Here is an 18,137-nt window from a genome sequence, read left to right on the forward strand (position 1 = left end):
TATGAAATGATATTTTAATTTGTTAAACTGTTATTTTATATATATGTATATCTTATTATGTAACTGTGATCTATGTTGTTGTAAAAATAAAATAGATAAAAAAAAATCGTCTGTATATAGTTGTGGCATGCGGCAACTGTTGATTGTTGTTCGATTAATTCATTTAACGCGCTGTTGAGCAATGATAAAAAACAAACGTATCAGGATTATCGACCCAATAATATTCGAACCAATGTAAACTTCTTTTTCAGTTTAAATATGTATAGAATAGAAATAAAATAGATGCAATTAAATGTAATCAGGTATTCAAAACAGTTTTATTTTTTTTAAGAATTAAAGTTTTCTTACATTCCTTGTTTCAGAAATTATTATTGAACTAATGAAAAATTGTCGAATCAGATCGAAATTTCTTTAGGGCGAAATGTTTGACAGCAACATGCTGTTTCCGGTATTTTGTAAACTATCAAGGTAATTTATTTTATTGCAGTTGACACGTCTTAGACGAATTAAAAAGGCTGTTTATCATTTTCACGAGTTTCTGATATTTAGTAAGTTCATTCTCCTTGTATTAAGATGCTAGTTTAAATCAAACACTGTTAAACACAGTGTCTATTCTAGGAGGGGCGATGGGGGGATTCACCCATATTTTTGAGAATTCACCCCTATTTTTTGAGAGGGAGGGGGAAAATTTTACATAGACAAAGAAGGAAAAAGATCAACAAATGTAATAATCTCTCACTATTCGATAAAAATCCCCCCTATTTTTCGAATCCTAGAATAAACACTGAAACAGTATCTGATAGCCTGTATGGTTAACAGGTTAACTTTTAAATAACTGTACTGTAGATCTAGCCCAACTTTTTGTGCGCCAGGGCTTTATATTATATTTAATGGTCGACCTTGGTAAAGATCAACATCTAGGTATGTAAGTTTGTAAAAGCGATCGGTCTTGCAGTCAAAATATTGGGACTAGGATAAATGTAGTTCTGGCTTCCAAAGCTTTATAAGCCGCCAATTAGCATTTTTGTTTTTCATCTGATGCGGCATTTTGGATTAGACCCATTAGTTACGAAACCTAACCAGAATAACATAAGTTGATTTGACCTTAATTATTTTTCACTTACAAATACCCATGTCCCAATCGATTCTTGTGCATTTTACGATAAAACAATTATATTAATATCGTTTACCATTTAAAGTATCAAAATATTAATACCGTCATTAAAATTGCTTATTTAATTGTAAAACATCAATTACGCCAAGGTCAAGGTGGTAACTTTTTTTTTTTTCGAAAAATAAAAACTACAAGAGTTTCAAGTTGAACATTTACATGCATACACTATATGGCAAGGACATTTAAAATCAATATAACTATAAGCATTTTTACATTTTTAAACTTAAACAATCTAACAAATGTACAGAGAAATATAACAATATTTGTATTTTGTAAGGTATACATTTTATTCAGTCAAAAATATATTAAAACAATGAATATTTATATATCACCATAATTTGATTACATCTCACACGTTTCACCTTCATTATATGAAACAAAAACTGGATGGGGGAGGGGGTTGAAGTGTCTGAAAAAATTGGCTTGCTGTGAAATGTCTGAGAGATGAACTGTCTGTAAATCGTATAATGCAAGTTCAAGAGTAATTAACTTCAAGTCTTGTCATTAGCCAGATGTTCGTTGTTAATTGAAAAGGCAATTTTCTTTTGGATCTGTGGGTGTTTTAAGCAAAATTTAAATTGTTTTCTCCCAATAAAAGAAATATATTGTGTATTTTTGAACAAATAGTTTGCTAATACACTGTCAGCTAAGTGAATATAAACTAAAAGTTTAAAGAACTAAAACAGAACCAATCAGATTCTGTAAACTGTTGGTGCCACATACATGTACTTGTCAGTTGTAGATAGTTGTTCAGAAGTTCAGCATCCCAAAATAAACTATAACAAGTGCATTATATCTAATATTTTGGACAATGGAGATACCATGCTATATATCATTAAAATTAGACATTTTGTATTTATAATTCATATGACAAATTTAGAGAATAAAAAATTGACTTCACAAAAATGGTTCGCTTTATAACATTTTAGAATTACTCTAACATGGTCATCTATACATGTAGGATTCTGCAACAGTTATTTGTTTAGTTTATTAATTTTAGTTAATACTTCAAGAAAGCAGGGATTGGAATCGGTACAATCAAAGATGTAAACATTGTCAAATTCTGAAGAATAGAAAAGCCTAGTTTAAAGCTAATTGTACTGTTTCTTTTGTTTAAGGTACATTGTATTGTGAAAATCACAGCTTAACAAAGCAAAGATGGATGACATATCAAAGGACAAAAGGTTTGCACATGTGACCAAAGATCCGAGGTTTCGTAAAATGCCAGTGGGACAGAGAAAGGTCAAGATTGATGATAGGTTTAAAGGAATGTTTAAGGATAAAAGATTTAAGCTGAAATATTCTGTAGATAAAAGAGGCAAGCCAGTCAATCTCACAACTGATGAACACCTTAAGAAATATTATGAGTTGTCAGATGAAGAAAGTTCTGACAGTGATGAAAACATTGATGACAATTCAAATGATACTGACCTAGATAAACACAGTAATAAAGTTCAAGATGCACCAAGGGTAAAGAAAAGGACTACTAAAGAGGTTGATAGTGGTAAAAAGGCTCTCAACAAAAAATCTGTGAAGAAAGTCTCGTTGAAAAGCAAGAATATTTCTAATGTAGGTGAAAATGTATCTGACTCAGATAGTGACATTGGTTCAGATAGTAAGAGAACAGATACAGGTAAAGGAATTATCAAATCAAAAGTCCAGTCAAAATTTCTCAATACTGCAAATAAAGTCAATAAAGACAAAGGGAAGAAGAGGATTTCTGAAGACATTGATGATGAATCAGATGATGACTCAGAGGAGGGTTCTGAAGACAATTCTTCAGATGAAGATTCTGATATTGAGGAGAGAAAGACAGTGGGTAGGTATTAGCAATAACAACCTTGCCTTTGTACTTTCACTTTGCTAAAATTCCATTTAAATATATACCAGAAAGATACCTTAATATTTCAGGTATAGATTTTAGTCTTATTTGACAGAAGTAATTGTTGTAGAAGCAGAGAAATTGTCTGCTAGATTTTTCAAACAATGTTTGTTAAGTTTGTTGTCTTAAAGTTACTAAATTTTAATTGCTTTGAGTTCAGAACTCATTGAAGTAGGACTAAAGATTCTTTTATTTGAACACGCTATATGTCAAGCTTACAGAAGGCATGCAGAATCCAGTTTGTAGCAGAAATAATGCTCGGAAGAGGTCTGCTATAATGTAATTATATGACTATTATCAGTATTTATTTGAATTGAAATAATGAATTATGTACATGTACATTAAAGGGAATGATAGTGGTGTAGACTTTGCAAGAGGTGAAGGAAATGTCTACAGTAGCTCTAGCGATGATGACGATGATGATGATGGTAATGATAATGAGAGGGGTGGTGAAATTGATGACAAGGATGTTTCAAGTAAGTGCTTGATTTCGTATTTTCTGTATATATTTAATTTATAAAATAAATCTAGTAAGTTGAAATATTTTAATTTAAATTAGAGAGAATATAATTGTATTTTTCATTAGAAGTTATGACAATTTCTTTCTTTGTGTAAAAGTGGGAAAAAGATTTACGCAGAGTAAGTAGAATTACTTGTAATATAACATTAGAATTATCCAATGACAATCAACTGTAAGGCTGTGCAGTATTATAATACATTATATGATATGTTGTTGCAGAGTTTGATCATAAATGGGGAGAAACAGATGATACTGTTATATCTATGGAAGAGGCTACATATCGTCTGGCAGTGTGTAATATGGACTGGGATAGAATGAAAGCCAAGGATATCTTTGTGCTCCTGAACTCTTTCAAACCTTCTAATGGAATTATCAAGTCTGTCAAAGTATGTGGTACACATTTAAGATTTAGTCTTTGTCTATTTTTGTTTTTTGGTAACTATTTTCATATACAAGTTTTAGCTTGATTTAAGGTACATATTGCATCTATCAAAATTTGATTGATTACTAGATATTTTGTAATAAAATAGATGTAATTGTATGAAAAGTGCATAATTGTTTTATAAGGTATACCCATCAGAGTATGGTAAGGAAAGAATGGCAGAAGAGGTGAAACATGGGCCTAAAGAACTGAAAGAATTAAATATTGACAGTTCTGATGAAGATGATGATGTAGCTAATGAAGAAGGTACAGAAACTGTGACAAAAGTTAAAGATATTTATCATTATCACTCTATCATATGTCTTAAGTCCACTATAGATTTGGAATTCTTTTGTATGATCAAAGTTTCCATTAGCTTATCTCAGATTAGTGTTTTACTTTCTTTGCTGGTTTTAAACAATAATGTTCATGGAATGACACTTTAGGATTCCTCCCACCAGTTTAGTTTGAAAGTTGACATAATATTCATGCCACTTCTTCTTCTGTCTATAATTCAAATATGATGAAAATAATGTTTTTGTTACAATTATTTTCAAGAAAACATGAGTAAAAACTTTAATTATTTAGATATATAAATATCTTACTTATTATGCATTTCTAGGTACAATATACCACAGGGAGAAATTACGTCAGTACCAGCTGAATAGATTGAAGTATTATTACGCTGTTATAGAGTGTGATTCTATAGAAACTGCTGATCATATATATAAGGAATGTGATGGTTTAGAATATGAATCAAGTGCAACTAAACTAGACCTCAGGTAAATGTTTACATATTGAAATGTCTGAAAAAATATTTATCAGTTATAACAATGTATTTTGATGAATTTGAGGTTCAATTAAAATAAATGAAAGAAGATACAATACAGCTATGCCACGACTTTTAAGGATGATGTTTACCTGGTTTCTCTAAGGTGATATTTGTCTCTGTTGTTTGTTGTTTAAATGCGGTGAAAATCCTTTTTATCCCCCGCCGAAAAATTTCGGCGGAGGATATAGAAATAGTCTCCGTCCGTCTGACCTTCCGTCCGACCTTCCGTCCGTCCTTCCGTCCGACATTTTTGTCCGGAGCATATCTCTAAAAGTATTTGAGTTATCAACTTGAAACTTCATAGGTGGATAGACCTCATTGAGGAGGAGTGCAGTGCACAAGAATAATAACTCTACCTTGCATGATTTTTGAGTTATTGCCCTTTGTTATTTTTCAAAATTGATTTTTGTCCAGAGCATAACTCCAAAAGCCTATGAGATATTAACATGAAACTTCATAGGTGCATAGATCTCACTCAGGAGGTGTGCAGTACACAAGAATGATAACTCTACCTTTCATAATTTTTGAGTTATTGCCCTTTGTTATTTTTCATACCTAATTTTTCACCTGAGTGGAGCATAACTCAAAAAGTGTTTGAGATATCAACATGAAATGTCATAGGTGGATAGATCTTATTGAGGAGGAATGTTGTGCGCAAGAATGATAACTCTTCCCTATACAATTTTTGAGTTATTGCCCTTTGTTTTTTTTTATGCTATTTTGTCCAGAGAAAAAGTATTTGAGGTATCAACTTGAAACTTCATAGATTGATGGATCTCATTGAGGAGGAGTGCAGTGCTTAAGAATGATAACTCTACCCTGCATTATTTTTGAGTTATTGCCCTTTGTTATTTTTCAAAATTAATTTTTGTCCAGAGCATAACTCAAAAAACCTTTGAGATATCAAAATGAAACTTCATAGGTGGATAGAAATCACTCAGGAGGTGTGCACTGCACAAGAATGATGACTCTACCTTTTATAATTTTTGAGTTATTGCCCTTTGTTCTTTTTCATACTTAATTTTTCAATTCAATTTTTTTCTCAAAAAGTATTTGAGGTATCAACTTGAAACTTCATAGGTGGATAGATTTTACTAAGGAGGGATGCAGCACACAAGAATGATAACTTGTGACCCTGCATTATTTTTCAGTAATTGCCCTTTGTTATTTTCAGCCATCAGTATTCACATAGGTTTCAAATCTGTAATCACTATAGCCATCAGTTTTCATTACCAAAAGACCTCTTAAAATGGAATTATTCCGCTCTACTACATATACATTCTTCCAATGAGCAAACACATTCGGCGGGGGATGGCCATGTTGACATGGCTCGTGTAATAATGATGATGCTGTCAAAAGTTGTCCAAGGACTGTATTTATTTTATTTTGTTGTTCTTATTTATACATGTGCAAACCAATTACAGATCTGTGAGACACGGAAGTGCATGCAACATTTTAAAGTGTCTGAAATATAAATGAGATTTTCTTATATATTTTATGCGTATAGATTTATACCAGATGAAGAAACATTTGAAGAGAATGATGTGAGCAGTGCTTGTATGGAGATTCCATCCAATTATAAACCCCAGTTCTTCTTCAATGCAGCACTTTCACAGTCTAAGGTATATATCTCTGTCAGTAAAAGCATGTTTACTCTATGCTACATGATAAGACTCTGCCTGCTTGGCTCAACATGGAGAGCATCTGATTTGTTATCCAGGGTTTTGCTAGTTTGATCCTTTGGCAAGGTGAAAATTCTCTTTGACAATTCATCTCAGACACCGAGTCTAATGGGTATTCGTCTGCACTGCTGATTTAAAGATTATGTTAGAATGGTAGTTGGTCACTTGTAGGGAAATTGGTAATTACTGATTAGACCGACCACTGTGAATGACCAAAAATGTGTTAACATTGGCATAAAAAAACAGACAAACACAAAACATGGTCATAATGGAAATTGGATGATACTAGAATAGGTTTGATAAACTTCACCTTGCATTATGAATAGACTGTATTTGTGCAGTCAGAAAGTTAAAGGGACTCCACCAAGGTTTTTAGCTCGACTATTCGAAGAATATGAGAGCTATTGTAGTCGCCCCGGCGTCGGCGTCAGCGTCCGCGTCGGCGTCTGCGTTGGTTAAAGTTTTTTGTAAAGTCAAATATCTCAATTATTGCTTGAGATATTCAATTGAAACTTACAATACTTATTTATAGTAACTAGGTACATCAGATTGACAAGTTGGATAACTCTACCTACAATATTGACAGAATTATGCCCCTTTTTAACTTAGAAATTTTGGTTAAAGTTTTTTGTAAAGTCAATTATCTCAATTATTGCTTGAGATATTCAATTGAAACTTACAATACTTATTTATAGTAACAAGGTACATCAGATTGACAAGTTGGATAACTCTGCCTACAATATTGACAGAATTATGCCCCTTTTTGACTTAGAATTTATGTTAAAGTTTTTGTAATATCTCAAATATTTTCAAAGTCCATTGACATATGGCTTTGAAACTTTGCACACATGTTCACCATCATGACCCCAACCTGTAGACAGGAGGAGGTAACTGTATCCAGCATTTTGACAGAATTATGCCCCTTTTTCGACTTAGAATTTATGTTTTAAGTTTTTGTAATACCTCAAATATTTTCAAAGTCCATTGACATATGGCTTTGAAACTTTGCACACTTGTTCACCATTATAACTCCAACCTGTAGACAGGAGGAGGTAACTGTATCAAGCATTTTGACAGAATTATACCCCTTTTTCAACTTAGAATTTACTTTTAGGTTTCTATTCCACCTCAGATATTTTCATATTCTATTGAAACAAGTTGATATTTTATACTTTGAGAACATAATAGGACTCTGTCCAAGGCCTATAACTTTAACATGGATTTAAAGAAAAATTTTGTCCTTTTGTTATTAACTCTGAAAATTTTACATTATCAAGGCTCTTTTACTATCAAGCACTAAGAATAGTCGAGCGTTGCTGTCCTACTGACAGCTCTTGTTTGACATGATAGGACTAGAAATATTTTTTTCAAAGTTAATTTTTCATTTACTAAAGGTATATACCATCAAGGTGTGTGCAGAATATCAGATCATCCGCTCACTCTGTATTTCCAGAAAAATTAATTTTAATTGTGAAAAATGGCCAAAAATTGAAAAGCATGATAGAAATTAAAAATATATCTTTTAGGCTTTTGGATCTCAGTGAAGCTCCTTTAATGTTACTTCTTATCCAATTTGAACAAACATATATGTTCTAAATTGGACAAAAAAAACCGTTTGATTTCTATTAACTGTTTTGTAACAGGTAGATTTAACATGGGACGAGACAGATCGTGAACGAGTGCAATTAACATCTCAGCAGTTTACCAATAATGCTAAAGAGGTTGAGGAAGAAGATCTCAAGGCTTATTTGGCTTCAAGCTCAGATGAAGAAGGTAATATACATGTATAAAATGGTTATCTTACATATTCTTGATGAAGATCATGAGGTTATTATTCATTGTTGAGTACAATACTGAATTCTATTGGACAAGTACACAGTACACCAATGATTTCTATTGGAACATCACATGATGCAAATGTTTAAGTGCATTGGTTATATTTTGTAGGGTGTGAATAAAGTTGCTGTCATGTATGAATCATAATTATTATAAAAAATTTCAAACACTGAAATGAACCATTGTAAATTACAGCAGCCTTTATTTTACACTTAATTGCTATGAAAAGAAATTGTTCAAAATTATGAATGTTATCATCGTGTGAACTTTTAAATGATTTGTGTGAGTCATAGGGTACTCACTTCCTTTAGAAATGAGATAATGTGTCAACATATGCAAATAATACCCATCACTCTGTAACTAGAAGGTTAAAAAATAATAAATTCAAATCTGCATATGGGGAGATTTTTTGGAAAATGGAAACAACAGAAGTACATGAAGACTGCATACTTGGTCCGATTAAGTCTGTTCATGGAGAATGATTGAAAAGTCCAACATCCTTCAAACCCCAGTCTTCGAAATAAACGCCAGTCCTAGGCCCGAGTCCACTAAATTTAGCATCGGTCCGGTGATTATTGCAAGGTTGGTGGTCCAACGGGCCAGTAGATTTTTGGCCATGAAAAATTATTGTATCAAAATAATGAAGCAGGGTTCTCTAAAAGATTGATCTTTTTGCCTTTTTTGCAAATGAAACCCATCAATTCTGTCCTAAATGTTCAAAACACAGCGAAAGATGTCTAAATTGTATTGAGTAATGGAGGCCGCCATTTTTTCTTGGATATTTTCCGTACCGCACCGTACACTTACGAAATTAAACCATTGTTTATTATTTAGCTATGATTTTGTGATTATTGAGTTAAGTAAATATTTTGTGTGAAAGTGATTTGTTTGAAGCAAATTGCATTGTTCATGTTCAATTCTAGTCAATTTTGTCTAAACATTTGGTCCTTTAGATTTTTCAAAGCTATCAACATATGGCCCAGAATACAAGAAGTATTATGCTTCTTTCAAAATTATCAAGGGAAGCATGATAAAGTTTTTTCGTTTACCAATCAATTTATTACCTATCTATGTATTTGTTCCGGCTAAAAATCAACAGGTCCGGGCAGTAAGATTTGAAATTTTACTGGCCCGAATGTCCTGTGCTTTTAAAAGTTTTTCGTGAAGACTGAAACCCTCTAGTAAGCCTGCTTATATTTATAGGGAGTGCATCTGATTGTAATCTAGGTATTGCTGGTGCAATCCTCACGCAAGACGAAATTTCTCTATGACAATTGATCTCAGACATTTGAGGTTATTGGCCATCTTTCACATATTTTTTAATAAAGCTTGATTTTTTTTACCAGAGGTGTGTTACTTATAAGGCAGTAGAAAGAGACTTTTCTTATCATGAGTATATGTAAAACAAGCCTTAAAATGATTCAGATTGTATTAAAGTTAAAAGCCTAAATATGGTTGACATTATCTTGGATATTTTACAGTTCAAAGGATGGATTTGTTAAACAATAATCAAAATCAGAGTGATACACATTGTTAAATATTTTTTATTAAGATTTATTATAATATTTTCATTTTATTAAAGGCACTGATTATGGTGCAATAATTGGAAACAATGAGGATGATGGAGACAGTGGCGATGACTCTGATGATGATAAAAACTTGGATAAATACAAGAAGCTTCTTACTGACCTTAATTCTCAGGAAAACAAGAAGAAACATGATGTTGAAATGGAAATAAGCTGGGAACCAGGTAAAGTATTTTTACACTTTTATTCTGACAGCTTACAGCATATTTTTGGCAAAGCAATTATTAATTTTACAGCCATTTGTAAAGGCATTGCAGTCAATTTAGTTGATCGGATATCCTTAGACTACTTCTATTTGTTATGATACAATTGTATTGGGGGCCACCATGGCCAACTTTGATTTACTTCCCCCTCACCGTCCCAACAAGGACTTTGAATTATTTCATTTGAGGAAGCTATCAAGCAAGCTAAATACTGCTGGTCTCTGAATTATAACTGAGAGAGGCAACAGAAAGTCTCCATATAACCTGTTTAGTATGAAGTGTGAAATTCAGCCCAGACAAGCACGAAATGGTTTTTGTTTACCTCGTCCTCATGCCTTAATTGTTATATGCATTTATTTATTGTTCTACTTTTTAAAACAATTAATTTCTATATATAGAGGATATTGAATGAGTGTTAGTTCAATACTGAATTTATTGCACGAGTTGAATAAAATTATATTATGCGAGCATAATATTATTTCATTCAACGAGTGCAATAAATTAAGTAATGAACTTACACGAATTTAATATTCTATTTATCACATACCCAAAATAAAGACCGTTTAAAGTGAAATAAGAGTCATTTTTCATTGACGCGCCTATAGTATAACGCTCACATTTAGCGCGTCTTTACACTATGTTTGTATAACGCTAATGACGTCAAAATATATGCACGTCCGTGCAATACCATTTTTACGGAGTGGCAAAATAGGCACGGGTGTGTGATAAAAAGATGTGATAATATTTTCAAGAATGTTATAGGCTTTCTTATGAAAAGAAAAGAAATCAGGGGAAATGATTGCTTGAAATTCATTTTACCAATTTCAAGGGATAGTTCTTGACATTATTCTTGTTCAATTAAAAAGTAGAAAAATTACATCTTTATATTTCTCAAGTATTGTTGCTCAACTGATATATTTATAATATTTATTTAAAGGTTTAAAAGAAGCCACTGAAAAGATTGTTAAGAAAATGAAGCAGTCAAAGAACAGTACAGTTTGGGAAGATTATCTACAGAAGAAAAAAGAGAAAAAGAAGAGTAAAATTGAAGAAAGGCAAAAGAAAAATAGAAATAAAGAGGGCATATCAGAGAAGCAGGTAGATAAAAAAAATATATTGAGAACTTAGATAATCAAATTCAAATGATAAGTCATGTTCTCATTAATATTTAATTCTGATTTTTCTCAGAGTATGCACTGAACAATGAATGTCCTGAGATCTGAGATAAATCTCAGAAAAAGTTTTATAACCTCGTGGTCAGGCCTTAAGGTTATGAAACTTTTTTTCAGAGTCCTCTCTCAAATCTCAGTTGTTTTTTTTCACAGGTCAATATACATTCTGTGACAGTTACTGACCAGTCAATTACCTCAGATCTGGGTTTGAACATTGAGAATTTCTTTATAACCTTGGCCCTAGTTTAGGAATTCTGCCCATTTTGAACTGAAAAATGTTTGTCTAAATTGTCTATTCAGTAGAATGATTTCAAAACTGGTATTAACATGAAACTTAGAAAACTTATTTATCATTTTAAGGTTGTCAGACAAGGAACATTATTCGGAAAGAAATATTTTTGAGCTATGTGCCTCTTTAAAAGGCCTTTTTTAACTATTTTTTTGTCAAAATTGCAATTACAATGTTTCTAAAACTAACAAAGCTATCATCATATAACATGGAATGCTTGATTATCATGACAAGGAGCAGTTGTTTTACAATTGGCATTATTCTGAAAGCAATATTTTTAGGAGTAATGTTCCTGTTAGACCTAGAATATTCATGAAGATATTGTTATTAACAGACAAGCATTAACAACATATGGGGTGCTCATATTTCAACCAAACATTTCCAAAATAAATGTCATCATCCACTTTGTTATTATTATCCACTCTCTTGACTTACTTACACCAAGGTTTTGTGCACTTTGTGGCAAGAAGCTCTTGTATAGTCTTTGGCTGGTCAGGAAGGATATTGAAAAAACTTTAACAAAAATTATAAATAATTGTTGCAAATTTTATTCCTGGTTCAAATTATTTAACAAACAACTTAATATAAAAGATTCTTGATAAGTAATATTAATAAGGAAAATCATTATTGTTTTGTGAGGAGAAAACTGGAAACATGATTAAGCAAATTATCATGTAGAAATGTTATTTTGATCATGTTTAATTAGATTGGTGATAAATTAGTGTATGTTAAGTTAAAGTTTATATACAGTGATCAAACTTCCAATTGGTAATATTAAATAAAATTTCTTCATGGAAAAACTTTCATCAATTTAATAAATTTAACAAAGATTGGCTGAAAAATATCAATCGTTACAAACTATCTTTGAAAAGTTCTTCTGTAAAGACTATTACATATGGGATATACTTTTTATATTGTTATATATATTATATGTCCCCAAAATGTCTTTAACAGCCAATTAGAAAGTCTCAAACACATGTCAGCTCTTAGTTGCTATATACGCAACACTTATCCAAACTTTACAATATAAAACAAATCAAAAAGACAAACTACATGTACAAAACAAGCAATATACATGTTAAGAATTATATAAATAAGAAGTTTACGACAATTTGAAGATCAAATGATGCTCATGCACAAAATAAACTTTATTGAACTTCACTTCTAAAGCTGTTTGTTAGATCATTGCATTAAAGCTCAATGAATTGATAAAAGTATAAATTAATAGGTATAAAATATTATAACAGTTACTTGATATAAAAAAATTAAACATCTCCTATTAAATTAGAAATTCAAGAAAATATTTTTGCAGGCAATGTTTAATTGTCTATATGGTATATTTAAACTTCTGAGTATACCCTAAAATTTATTTCACAGGCAGTTTTATAAAAGGATCATTAAAGCATGACTGAACATTTTAGGTACTTTGTATCATTATAAAAAACTATGTATTATAGTTGTTAAATGTTTTTGTACCCTTTCCTCTTCTTTTATTATGCCCCCGCCATGTAATGGCCGAGGCATATAGTGTTACCCTGTTCCGTCATTCCGTCCTTCCGTCCTTCTGTCATTCCGTCATCATCAGTTTCCGTTCATTATCTTAAGAACGGTTGCACACATTCAACTCAAATTTGACATATGGATATGTCATGAGAAAATACAGGTCAAGTTCGAATTTGGTCATGGTTCGATGATTTTTGGCAGAGTTATGCCCCTTTTACTTTGAAAATAATATGAAATTTCAGTTTCCGTTCATTATCTCCCTAACGGTACAACACATTCAACTCAAACTTGACATATGGATATGTCATGAGAAAATACAGGTCAAGGTCGAATTTGGTCATGGTTCGATGATTTTTGGCAGAGTTATGCCCCTTTTACTTTGAAAATAATATGAAATTTTCAGTTTCCGTTCATTATCTCCCCAACGGTACAAACATATTCAACTCAAATTGACATATGGATATGTCATGAGAAAATACAGGTCAAGTTCGAATTCGGTCGTGGTTTTGATGATTTTTGGCAGAGTTATGCCCCTTTTACTTTGAAAAATAATATGAAATTTTCAGTTTCCGTTCATTATCTCCCCAAAGGTACAACACATTCAACTCAAACTTGACATATGGATGTGTCAAAGGAATGTGCAGAACAAGTTCAAATTTGGTCATGGTTCAATGATTTTTTGGCAGAGTTATGCCCCTTTCACTTTGAAAGTAATATGAAATTTTCAGTTTCCATTTATTATCTCCCCAATGGTACAAACACATTCAACTCAAATTTGACATATGGATATGTTTTTGGAATGCCCAGCCAAGTTAGAGTTTGTCTTGGTTCAATGATTTTTGGCAGAGTAATGCCCCTTTCACTTTGAAAATAATATGAAATTTACAGTTTCTGTTTCATTATCTACCCAACAGTGTTACCATATTCAACTTAAATTTGACATGTGTGTATGTCAAAGGGATGGGCAGGTCAAGTTGGAATTTGGTCATGTTTGATGATTTTTTGGCAGAGTTATGTCCTTTCACTTTGAAAATAATATAGATACATCTTAGGAATAAGCAGTTTAAGTTTGAATTTGGGTTGTAGTTCAATGATTTAAGACAAACTTATCTTTCCTGAATGTTGGAAAAATTTGAACTTTCACTTTCAGCTCTCTTACTTTTAGCCATTATTTTGGCTACAAATATGCAATATGCTATTTTTAAAAGGTTTAGACTGAATAATTTCAGTGCCTTGAACATTGTATGAAAATGGTTTCTTTTAACATTGAAAAGTTTTAAGGTCTTTGAACTTAAAATGAAAAAAATAATTAAAGCGCCATCTGAAATTTTGGCTGCTTGCGGGGGCATCCGTGGCATGATGACACATTTCTAGTATCAGAGGAGAGATAGACTTAAAATTCTTTCTGGCCATTCCATTTCTTTAAAATTCATGTGAATATTGGCATCACCATGCTATACTCCATTTCATTTTATATTGCATGTGTATACATGCATTAACAAAAGCTTGTCACATTCCATTTTATTTAAGTTCATGTGTATTGTCTCGTAGCAAGGGTAGCAAGTAGCCTTCAAACATGAAACCGTGCAGCATTGTTTCTTGATCTTATCTGCAGAGACATCATGTAGCATTGAAGTGCATCTTGAGGTCTATTTGCTTGTTCCATTAGTTGTCCAAGAAGATTCAGGTCAGTTTCTTTATGCCGGAGATTTTTGTTTGTGTCAATGATCCATATAAGATCATGCAGTGCTTGTTGTTGATCTTGGTGTTTCTGTAGCCGACTGTAAACTTTGTATTGTAAAACATGGAAGAAAGGGAGAGAATCCACTACTGCCCAGTTCATCCAGTAATCTTCTTCATCATTTCTATGATGTAGCAAATCGTCTTGTGTAGATCTGAACATTTCAAATTGTAGTTCAGGAGGAACACAGTTTATTTCACTTTGCAGGAATTGCACACAATGTGCTATATAGTGTTGAATAGAAGATTCATTTTGGTCATTGCATGTTTCTAAAAAATCAGGATTTAGCTTCGGTGGTCTATTATCATAGCAGCCACAGAGGGGAACAATAACATCATTATTGAATTCTTGTGCTATGTTTCTCAAAGTAATTTCAGTTCTTCCAAAATCTCCAGTGCAGTAAAACATTGAAGCCAGTTTTAATCTGTCGGCCACATCATTTGATTTCAAGCCTGTTGAGAACCAGGTTAAAGCCTGATGTGATATGGATCCATATTGACCAATACTTGATGATGCCAACATAGATCCCAAAGTAGTTAAGAATCTAGGTGCCAGAAATCTGCATGCTGACTGATCTAGTTTATTTCCTTCTTTATTGTACTTCATTAATCTTTGAATACAGATTGATAGAGATTCTGTGTTGTTCAAGATATGTGTTACAAATTCAGTCTTGCTTTTTGAAAAATTAAGATATAAACCAGCTGACACATATTTACTGATGTCAAGTTTAGATGGTGGGTAATGAATGACTTGAGGAATTATGTTCAATTTTATTTTCAGTCTTTGACCAACATCATCAATTTTAATACCAAGTAATCCAAGACCACCTCTTTGTACTAAAAGATTTATTGTTTGTAGAATATTGTATTTTTCATCAGCTGTAAATTGTCCTGCCATCAAGTTGTTTTCTTTTATTATAAAGTGAGGACATTCTTCCTTCTGTAAACAGTTATATAATTGTAATAAACAGATAGTTAAACACTGGATTAAATTACATTCTTTCCACATTTTCGATTCAATATTCTTTACACAATGCAAAATAACTGATTTACACATAAAACTAGACAAATTGTTTTCACCATTCAAATTGAGATATGACTTCACAATCATTTTCATTAAAACATAGCACCTTAACTGTGTAATGTTCAAATTAAACATCAAGCATCTTTCTGCTAGTGTTGTAGATATTCTCCATTCTATCTGTGGGTTCATACTAACTTTGCTGCCAACAGGAACAACGAAACAACTACTGCTAATAGCATATTGTTTAATTTCTTGTGTTGGCCAGCTATCTGATTCCTGGTGCTGTAACCAATTTAAAGCTGAACGGGGCCATGATACACAAGTTAAAGCTGGAACATAGTCTCTTGCATAAAATCCATCTTCCGCTTGTGATGCTATAGATGGCCCATGTTGTTGATTTCCCTCCGGTATCCCATTCTCCAATAAATCATTTGTTAGAAGTACTCGTCCATTTATATCTTTGATATGATATTTGTCTCTTACATCAGTTGCTGGTATAGGTACATCAAATTCTAACTGTTGTAGGGAACAGTATCCAGGGGTTGTATTGTTATCCTGTATCATCAGAAGGTTAAGTTTACCTTGTTTCCAGTCAGCCCAATCTTGTATCACATTGACATCATTAAAACAGAATAACATATCAACATCAGACTGAAGTCCTAATGTTGTTGAACCTTCACTCTGACTTCCTGGGTAAAATATTGTATCATTTCTATCATTTAAGCTATATTGGATAGTATGCATTGTCTCCATCAACATGAATATCTTTCTTCTTTTCATCACCATTGTCTCATTAACACCAATGTCATCTAAGACTTCTGACAGTCTCATAGATATGTTATGAGAATAATCGTTTATGTGATACATGCTGAAATAGATAATACAAGAGATAAACTGAGATTGAAAATTAATGATACAACTATACATGTATAGTCTAAGTTTGTGACATTTACAAATTACTGAACTCTAATTTTTATAGTGCTTACATGTGTAACTGGAATATTTGTGTCAAAATACAAACTAGGATGACAATCAATATAAACATCAGGAATTTTAATGTACCAAAATGTAGACATGCATTAGAATAACTTATGATATGATATGAAAAAGGTTATGAATAATGGCAGGTACATTTATTTGGAAACGTTTTAAAGGGATATTCAGGCAAAATAATGACAAAAATATTAAAATGATCTTATGTACTCAAATCACGCTAAAATGACTTTTCATGAAGTTTCAGCATGAATTTCTGTTTAAATTCTATATACTTTGGGTTTGAAGCGTAAATATATCAATATATTTTGAACAAAATTTAGACGCCAATAGAATCACCAAATAGTTTTAAAACAAGTCAGGTGACTTGAACAGACCCTTGAAGTTACAATAACAGATAATGTGGATATTGTATGATTGAAACAAGCCTAAGTCATTCATTTGACATTTTCTTAAACGTTTCTAGAGTTCACTTTGACAACTATTGTGAAATGCAAACGCTCTAACCTGACCCAAGCGGGTCAAGTTAGGGAACCACCATTTTATTCTTTAATTGGAGAAAAGTTTTGTTCCTTTGACTGTCTAATATATTTATTTTAAGGGCATTTACAGTATAATGAATGAAAAATTCAAAACTAAGAAATGAAAATTTTGCCTGTGTCTCCCTTAAGTTGGTAGTGAAAATTATAGAAATGTATCATAGGATTATTTTAATTAAATTATTGCTTGAAACAAATTTTGGCAAATTTCTAAATAATTCAGTATGAAGATTTTAATATTATTAATAACAATAATAATAATATTATTATTCTACTCTAGAATAAACAATTAACTGCTACATAGGTAAACTCAGATTATCTATCTGGTACTTGCCAACAACATTGATGTATAAATACTTTCGTGGTTTGTTGTTATGTCAACATAACTATTCATTGTATTGAAGACCAATTCACTTGAAGACAGAAATTAATATTTAGCAAAATTATAAAATGTTAATACTTTTAATATAAATTTTGTTACCTGCTACTTGGTAGTAGAATCAGGATAAGCTATGAAAATATTATTTGTTGCTGTAATGACGACATATATATAAATAAATGTAACATTATACTTTTTTTTATTACAAATGGAAATCCCCTTGGAATGTTTAAAACTTCCTGTTTTGGTTTCAACAATTTTGTGATAGTATGGGAGGCAACTCAGTGTATATCAATTGTATATCATTTTAACATTGTTGTGTCCCATTTTGAATTTTTGCTGTTGCTTGGTAGAAACTTATT

At 31.8% G+C, this 18,137-nt stretch overlaps 2 protein-coding genes across 6 annotated transcripts in view; one reads left to right on the forward strand and one right to left on the reverse strand.

The window, feature by feature from the left end:
* Nucleotides 1-194: 194 nt before the first annotated feature.
* Nucleotides 195-18,137, forward strand: part of LOC132738133 (ESF1 homolog) — a 47,643-nt gene continuing 29,700 nt past the window's right edge. For 2 of the 5 annotated variants that reach the window (XM_060725598.1, XM_060725589.1), the window contains exons 1-10: nucleotides 398-548; nucleotides 2,293-2,993; nucleotides 3,404-3,532; nucleotides 3,796-3,962; nucleotides 4,144-4,264; nucleotides 4,620-4,779; nucleotides 6,337-6,451; nucleotides 8,155-8,284; nucleotides 9,930-10,097; nucleotides 11,074-11,234. In XM_060725598.1, the coding sequence (XP_060581581.1) occupies nucleotides 2,333-2,993; nucleotides 3,404-3,532; nucleotides 3,796-3,962; nucleotides 4,144-4,264; nucleotides 4,620-4,779; nucleotides 6,337-6,451; nucleotides 8,155-8,284; nucleotides 9,930-10,097; nucleotides 11,074-11,234 (1,812 nt within the window). In that variant the 5' untranslated portion in view covers nucleotides 398-548; nucleotides 2,293-2,332. Of the gene's footprint in view, nucleotides 303-397; nucleotides 549-2,292; nucleotides 2,994-3,403; nucleotides 3,533-3,795; nucleotides 3,963-4,143; nucleotides 4,265-4,619; nucleotides 4,780-6,336; nucleotides 6,452-8,154; nucleotides 8,285-9,929; nucleotides 10,098-11,073; nucleotides 11,235-18,137 lie in introns of those variants that run through there. The other 3 variants (XM_060725603.1, XM_060725610.1, XM_060725617.1) reach the window with 3 other exon arrangements.
* On the reverse strand, nucleotides 14,475-18,113 carry LOC132738176 (uncharacterized). Its single transcript, XM_060725644.1, has 2 exons — nucleotides 17,878-18,113; nucleotides 14,475-16,732 (listed from the first exon to the last, which is right to left on the reverse strand). The coding sequence occupies exon 2, from the start codon at nucleotides 16,729-16,731 to the stop codon at nucleotides 14,671-14,673; it is 2,061 nt and encodes a 686-aa protein (XP_060581627.1). The 5' UTR covers nucleotide 16,732; nucleotides 17,878-18,113; the 3' UTR covers nucleotides 14,475-14,670.

Source organism: Ruditapes philippinarum, unplaced genomic scaffold (genome assembly GCF_026571515.1).
Source record: "Ruditapes philippinarum isolate M1 unplaced genomic scaffold, ASM2657151v2 ctg327_1_1_1_1, whole genome shotgun sequence".
In the NCBI taxonomy this organism is placed as follows: Eukaryota; Metazoa; Mollusca; class Bivalvia; order Venerida; family Veneridae; genus Ruditapes; species Ruditapes philippinarum.

Bases quoted from the DNA above. Each gene is read 5' to 3' on its own strand.
- LOC132738176 (XM_060725644.1), bottom strand. From the start codon at position 16,731: ATGTATCACATAAACGATTATTCTCATAACATATCTATGAGACTGTCA.